Genomic DNA, 8259 nt, shown 5'->3' with positions numbered 1-8259 from the left:
TATTTTCTTTGAATTAGTAAAATTTAATCTGAAATATATTTAAAATAAACAAAAAGGGACTTATCAACTGTTGCTTCTTTTTGTTATAAAAACATGGTTTAGTCAATTATTTCAAATCATATTTTTACCTCACTTTCATGTAATTTTATATTAGATTAAGTGTAATTTTATTTCCATCTATTATGTAAGCTTGTCCTTATTAATGACATTGTTGCATTTCTTTCATTTAATACAAATATTTTATATTTTTGAATAGTAATAATTTAAACAGTGATATTTTCATTTTATATTATTATAAATTATGATATGATGTTTGTTTAAAAATATATTAATTTATGATACTTACATAAATTGTATGAATAAGTTTTAACAAATTGTTTTAGTTCATAGAAAACACTCAATTAACTTTGGAGATGAAAGTGTTTATGAAGAAGTTTTATTATTTTCTAAAGGTGTTTATAAATTATGCTAAACCAAACCAAACTTGTACTAAATATTTAATCAAAAAGAGCAATAGGGAATTAGAACTAATTGAATCACTGTTATTACTATTAACAATCTTTATTAGCCCTAAACTAAAATAATAATAATAATGAGAATATATTTTGAAGGATTACCAGAGCTAAGAACAAGATAGTATTAGGAAGCATGCATCTGGGATCTGGAATCATTATAGAACACTACCACGTCCCAAAGAATCAAATATGTATACCAAAGGGCATTTAATTTTCATAAACTTGATATTGCAATAAAAAGAAACATACTTAGTTATTTGCCATGAACTAGAAACTAACAACATTACCAGATAATACCTAAAGGTAAATTTATCACGCAGTTATGGTAGCTGCTGCATTATGCAAACAAAAAGATAACCATGCAGAAAACATATAACCTCTACCATAAATTGCATAAATTGCACTACTGTTGAGCACATTGCACTCGGTGACCACCAGAAGGACCATCATCTTCATCTTCATCATATGCCTCGCGGTAATGGTGTTGATGCTTTCGTCTCATCTCCTCCTTCAAGTTGACATCATGCAAAGTGGTCTCTTCACAGTCATCCAGCTCCGCAGCTGACATGTTCTTGCTGCCCTTCTGAGGTAATACCTTCTCCAATAACTGGCATTGATCAGGGGAAATAAACCCTGTGTCTGGGAAATCAACATTAAACTGGATGTAGAGACGACCCTTCATGAATGGCCTGTTGTGTTGTGGCATTCCCTCATCATTTATTGCTTTATATTGACCTACATAGCAGAATTAAAATACATAACTCAGAAAATCGAATATAAAGGTTGAATGAAACTCCAGCTATCTGTACTCCCAGAATTTTTTTATTACCTGGCTTGATGACTTCCCCAGGGTTTGATTTGATCAGTAATTGCCTACCATCAAGATGTGTGACAGCAATCTGGAAGCCACAGAGTGCCTCTCGTAAGCTGAGATTGTGATCAATGAAGAGATCGTCTTGCTCCCTCCTGAACTTTGGGTGCTCCTTCACTTGCAATACTAAAACAATGTCCCCTGTCAATGCGTCAGGCTGCAACAAGGAGTTCATTTTATGTAAGAAACCAACATTACCAGGCCTTAATTATCAACATCAAGGTAATATTTACTTCAGTGTTAAAAATAGGTACAAAACATAACCACTTACAGCTTCATCAGCTTGTCCTTCAAAAATAATCTTCTGACCCTGCTGCATCCCCTTTTCAACATGCACCTCCAGCACCTTCTTTTCATGAGTAACCTTGTTTCCTTTGCACTGAGGACATTTATCTCTCTCGTTAATAACCTCACCTGCATAAATGAGAGAAGAGATTGAGAAAACATCATAAAAGCAACCTGAAAACCTGACGAATATTGAAAACAAAGTTTCCATTACCAGATCCTCTGCAGTCCGAGCAGACATGTTGCATTTGTTGAATCATGCCTAGTCCTATCTGCCTTCTTGTGACCTTCATACCAGTGCCTTGGCAACCAAAACACCTACTAGCTGCTCCACTTTTTGACCCTTTCCTGAATTATCAATATAATTGAATGTAAATGCATTGTTATAGCTGATTATTTGTCAAATTCTGACAAACACATCACTAAGATGCATGATTATATTCAAATAATAAATAAATTCTACAAACACAAACTAATAGATTATGACAAGACTGACATGAACTAACATGCCTAATTAAAAGACACATTGGATTATCCTAACTTGTATTTCACAAACTTTTCATATTCCCCAATTGTGAATCCTATCCCGAGTCAATATTAATAATTATCTTAATGTAAGATACAGAATTAAAACTTTTCCACTGCCAGCTAAGTCATGCACATGCACTAATAGGAACAGTGGAGAGAGAGAACAGAGAGATGTTAGAGAAAAAAATGTGAACTGTCTCTATCTGAAAGATGACAGAGTTGTTGAAGTGATAACAGGATACAGTAAGACAGATGATACTATATCTCACAATTTACACATCAACACAATTCCACACAATAGACCACAGATGTGGCCAGACATCGCAAATATGATGTCACTATAGCACCCAAATCATGTGTCATAGACAGCTATGCCATGCACATGCACTAACACAAGTAAATGCACATATCTCTTTTTCGGTTAAAAAGACATCTTAACATACTCCATTTGGGATTCCACATGGACAGCATAGCAAATATTGAACATTAGGAATTCTAAAAAAATATCATCAACCTAATACAATATATTTTCTGAGAAAGCAAGATTCTAAAGGAGCATATACTAATTATACTGTGATGTGAAATACAAAACATGTATTTATAAAGAGTTAAAGTGATTGAATCAAAGGTTAACATTCTCTCAATAAATTAAATGTACAAAAATATAAACACAAATAGGTGCATACCCTTTACATTTTGGGCATAATACGTTTCTAGAAAGAGATAGTTTCTTATTTGCACCATTATAGACATCCTCCAAGGACACCTTCAAAGAGTGCACCACATCTTCACCTTGTTTTTGTCTTCTACCTCGAGAACTACCACCACCTAAGAGATGATAGTACCAGTGAGTTAGTTAATATTGCAAGATGATTCACAAATAAAATGAAATAATGTAAACTTCAAAGTGAACATCTCACCACCAAAACTTGATCCTCCAAAAAATGACTCAAATATATCAAATGGATTATGAAACGAGCTTCCTCCTCCTCCCATCCCATCCTTAAGGGCATCTTCACCGTACTGATCATACATTTCTTTCTTCTCAGGATCACCTAAAACTTCATATGCTTGGCCTAATTCCTTAAACTGTTGCATGAATCAAATATTCAGTATTAAAACAGAGAAACTAAGTGCAGCATGAAAATTGACAGAATTTCAAGTTCAAAGTGAATAACATTTCATATGAATGTATAGAATTAAAACACATAACATAGCTTGTTTAAATCTTCTGCATGCAACATCAATATATTCAATCTCTTCATAATTTACAATATATACTTTTATTAAGAGGTAAATTCAGAATCACTAGTATAAAATGTCTAAAATTTATATATGACCAAATTATGAACAAGATGCATTGAAATATTGTTTTACCTTCTCAGGATCTCCGCCCTTGTCAGGATGGTTCTTCATAGCAGCCTTTCTGTAGGCCTTCTTGATTTCATCTTCAGTGGCATTCTTTGAAACTCCAAGAATATCATAATATTTAGAATTATCACTCTTCCTTGGTCCACCACGTCCAAACATGACTGCAGCACCTCAAAGAAACACTGCACAAGAAAGAGTAAGAAATTTTAAATTTTAAATGGAAAAAAAAAAAACATCATTGTAGTTCATCAGTGTGGTAGCAGAGTATTTCAATTCCTTTGCTCTGCATGTATTTACATTTACATTACAATCCATCTCATCCAGTGACTAGATAGCAAACACTTCCACTACAGACATCCCATGAGGTCCAAACCATGCACAACTCACTACATGGTTTACAACATACATCAACTATTTCACACATCAAAACACCCACCCAAGTTAAAATCTTCAAAATCCATAACAAGAGTCTTTCCCCACCACCACCACCACATCTAGAATATAACTGTTTCCTTTTATTTACAATCCAAGAAACCTAACCCACAATCAGGAAAGCAGACCAATTTTATAAATTTCCACACCCAAATAAAAAAAATCCAAAATCAAGCTAGTGAACAACAAACTACATCACAAACCAAACACAAATTCAGAACTTTAAAAGTCAAGAAATATAAAAAAAGAAATCGGTTGAAAACAAAGTAGTGTACAAATGTCAGAAACCTCTGAACAAACATAAAGAGAAAGAAAAATTAGAAATCAATAATGAAAATAGGGATCTAAGAAACTCAACCATCAAGAACCTTAAGCAAAATTGAAAGACCGAGTGAACAGATCTGAACCCTGAACATGAATTAACCGGCAAAGGAAAAAAGCTATAAATTAAGCAAAAGAAAAAATTGAGAGCTTACCACACACGGCCTGGTGACAGTAACTCTTCTTTTCCTTCAAGGGAGAAAGAAACCCTCAAAAGAGAAAAGGAAGAGAAGAAGGAGAAGCCGAAATATGTGTAGTTTAATGTATTTATGGTGAATTGGGTTTTACAATAGAAAAATAAAAAAATAAATTAAAAAAAAGGGTTTTGTTGGTATGTGGCCGAATTGCTAAATCCACTTTAAAATGAGAAGAGATGAAATTATAACAAAACTTAAATACTTTGCTTAGTTTCAAAGCACTTTGTTACCTTGTCTGGGATTCGATTGGGTGAGGTTTTGGCTATGTAGACCGTTGGTGGACGACTCTGCCTCAGGTGAGCGCAAATTGGTCATGCATGGCGGCGTCTCTTAACAACTTTTATCTTCTCGATGTCTTTGATGGGACAACACTTTTACTTTTCACTTCTATCAAAGGTAATTTAATTTTAACCTATAAATTTACAAAAATAATAATAATTCTATTATATCACACTATTTTTATATCAAATAAAAAATTTACATTATAATTCATGTTTCATTGTAAAAAATATATTTTATTTTTATAATTTTAAAATTTAGAGTCTTGAAGTTTAGTAATTCTGATATCCTTGAATGTTATTACATCATCTCATTTCTCTACTAAACTAATGAAATGGGGTTTTAATTTTTTTATTTTTTTATTTTATATACTTTTAAGATTTTACAGTAACTCTTGTTCTGATATAAATATTTTATAAAATTATATTTTAATAAAATTTTAAAGAAAAATTATTTTTAAGATAGGTAGAAGACATTAATAGGATCGTCTTATAAAATTCAAAGTAGTAAACAAGATTATAAAGACTAGTGTGCAAGAAAGAATTTTGCTTTATTATACTGTAAAATTACAATTTCTTTTTTCTTTCTTTTGCAGTGTTTGTTTGAGGTGCTGCAGTCATGTTTGGGCGTGGTGGACCAAGGAAGAGTGATAATTCTAAATATTATGATATTCTTGGAGTTTCAAAGAATGCAACTGAAGATGAAATCAAGAAGTGCTACAGAAAGGTTGCTATGAATAACCATCCTGACAAGGGTGGAGATCCTGAGAAAATAAAGGAATATTTCAATGCATTGTTCATAATTTGATCATATAAATTTTAGACATTTATACTAGTGATTCTGTATTTATCTCTTAATAAGAAGAGTATATATTTTAAATTATGAAGAGATTGGATATATTAATGTTGCATGCAGAAGATTTAAACAAGCTATGTTGTGTGTTTGAATTTTTTATGTTCATATGAAATGTTATTCACTTTGAACTTGAAATTCTGCCAATTTGCATACTGTACTTAGTTTCTCTGTTTTAATACTGAATATTAGATTCATACAACAGTTTAAAGAGTTAGGCCAAGCATATGAAGTTTTAGGTGATCCTGAGAAGAAAGAAATGTATGATCAGTATGGTGAAGATACCCTTAAGGAAGGGATGGGAGGAGGATGAAGCTCGTTTCATAATCCATTTCATATATTTGAGTCATTTTTTTGGAGGATCAAGTTTTGGTGCTCATATGTTCACTTTTAAGTTTACGTTATTTTATTTTATTTGTGAATCATCTTGCAATATTAACCAACTTACTGGTACTATCATCTCTTAGGTGATGGTAGTTCTTGAGGTAGAAGACAAAACCATGATGAAGATGTGGCACACTTTTTGAAGGTGTCCTTGGAGGATGTATATAATGGTGTAAATAAGAAACTATCTTTTTTTAAAAACGTATTATGCCCAAAATGTAAAATGTAAAGGGTATGCACATATTTGTGTTTATATTTTTGTACATCTAATTTATTGAGAGAATGTTAACATTTGATTCAATTACTTTTTGGAGACAATTATGTCGTCAATGAATGGGTATCACTGAGTGCTTCCTATTATCATTGAGGTTTTGGCCAATGTGTGCAATTGAGACTTAACTTTGTGGTTTTCGGCTTTGAATGCTCATGTCAAAAGGTCGAGACATGTTCATCCCCTCCCCCAATATTTTTCTCATATCTTCATTCTCCTGTCTCAAAGCGTTAATCTCTCCCACGTTCTTCTATTTTAATTTTGTCATTTCCTTTTAATAGGCTAAGAGTAGCGCCATGTGTCCTGCCTCGGTTGAATGTACCTTTACTGATCTTTGGCAGTCGTTTGTCATATTCCTTGTTGTTGCCATATATTTATTCAGTTTTCCCCCACAATAGACGTTAATTGTTCTTACACTAGCCAAATGGATATGTTCATTCACTATGTTGTTGTTGTGTTACGTTGATTTTGTGACAATCTCATCTAAAAGGTTGAACTTGCACTCTCAAGTCTGAAAGGAGGATGTACCTGCAAAAGGTGCTCTGAAGTTCAAACCTGTTGGGTGCAATTATGAGTAATAAATGATATTAAAGTTGTAACACATTAATCCAATGCCAATTGTAATTATAGAGTTGTTTTGGGCCTTCACATGAATAGGTATGGATCAGTATAAACAAGGGTGCCTAATCTTGTTTTATCATAACAGTATGAATGGTTTAGTATGTTTAGGGGTTAATATCGTATTTGATTATGAATTAATCTCATATTTTTATCATATGTTGTGTTAGTTTTTCGACATGTTTTCGACATTGCTTCCATGGTTATTTTGGTTGAGAAGTGTCAAGATGATCTCGAACTTATATAATATAAATACTATGGAGAAAAAGGTATGTATTGTCATGGTTAAGTGCTCTAGTTTAAGTCATTTAATCCTATTTCTTCCACACCTTCTAGTCACACTTCTCAATCCCACACATGACCCTCCAACCCCTTCCATCAAAGTTATCATAATCTTTTTCCCACCAACACATGGACTTCACCATCTCCCCAAATCAACCTCTAAGACCTCATTCCCAACATCCACATTGCAACATAAATGACAATTGATCCTCTAATATTCCTTACCTTTTCTCCGCTTATGATGAAATCATGAATAGCATGACACCATCTGAGCCAACTCAGCCTCTCAAGAGAATGACCAGGAGCATGACACAGGATCCAGGGTTAGGCTAGACATCTCAGGCAGCTAGTGACTCAAGCCATACCATTTCTAAAAGGATCACTAGGAGCAGAGCCCAACAACAAGGGGTTGAGCATTATTTGTTCTCTCGTTTTAGTTTTTCTATAAAATAGGGTTAATTGTAATAAGTTTGGGCTTACACTTTGCCCAATTGATTTAGTGTCCCATTCCTTCTAGAAACCTTAGCTTGGAGGGCATCTAGTCACCCACACTTCCCACGTTAAGCAAATGCTTAAATGTGTAAGGTCTAACTCCCTATATCCATGATTATAGGCGCCTAATTAGAGACTTAACTAAGACTACTTTGAATTTAATTTTTGCACTCATCCCCTAATCACATGACATTTCTTTCTATAAATAGAGTGTATCTCCCTCTTGTATGGTACACTTGATTTTGCGTAAAGAAACTCTAGTTATTTTATATGAGACTGGGTTCTCTAGTATTCTCTGAGTCTTATTTTGAGTGTGAGCTTCAAGTGGAAACACTTTATCAATTATCTTGGATTCTCCTTCCAAGTGGTGTGGTTTCCCCATCTCCATTCACCAAAAATGAATATGTTTTTCTCCATAAGCCCTCTAACTATTTTCCTCTAGATTATCTTCTTTTAATTCCTATTTCATCTTCTTTTCCTTACATTCATTTCTGCTAATTAATTTGCCTCCATGTGTTTGTTATTCTTTTTCTTTTACACTATTTCAAGAGTGTTTCCACA

General features: G+C 33.2%; 1 protein-coding gene and 1 long non-coding RNA gene across 3 annotated transcripts; one reads left to right on the top strand and one right to left on the bottom strand.

The window, feature by feature from the left end:
• Nucleotides 1–705: 705 nt before the first annotated feature.
• LOC137819654 (dnaJ protein homolog 1) lies at nucleotides 706–4903 on the bottom strand. Of its 2 annotated transcripts, none has more exons than XM_068623556.2 (8): nucleotides 4751–4903; nucleotides 3577–3752; nucleotides 3120–3288; nucleotides 2886–3027; nucleotides 1886–2019; nucleotides 1658–1800; nucleotides 1345–1543; nucleotides 706–1250 (listed from the first exon to the last, which is right to left on the bottom strand). In XM_068623556.2, the coding sequence occupies exons 2-8, from the start codon at nucleotides 3727–3729 to the stop codon at nucleotides 919–921; spliced, it is 1272 nt and encodes a 423-aa protein (XP_068479657.1). In that variant the 5' UTR covers nucleotides 3730–3752; nucleotides 4751–4903; the 3' UTR covers nucleotides 706–918. The 2 variants fall into 2 exon arrangements, with proteins under 2 accessions (XP_068479657.1, XP_068479656.1); XM_068623555.2 differs by having other exon boundaries at nucleotides 4479–4833.
• Nucleotides 4793–5678, top strand: LOC137819655 (uncharacterized). Its single transcript, XR_011082366.2, has 2 exons — nucleotides 4793–4916; nucleotides 5395–5678. It is a non-coding gene; the product is annotated as an uncharacterized LOC137819655 (long non-coding RNA).
• The last annotated feature ends 2581 nt before the right edge of the window (nucleotides 5679–8259 follow it).

The sequence above is a fragment of the Phaseolus vulgaris genome, chromosome 10, assembly GCF_051622355.1.
Source record: "Phaseolus vulgaris cultivar YP4 chromosome 10, ASM5162235v1, whole genome shotgun sequence".
In the NCBI taxonomy this organism is placed as follows: domain Eukaryota; kingdom Viridiplantae; phylum Streptophyta; class Magnoliopsida; order Fabales; family Fabaceae; genus Phaseolus; species Phaseolus vulgaris.
Note: the sequence above shows the minus strand (reverse complement) of the source record. Positions and strands in the feature narration are given on the sequence as shown.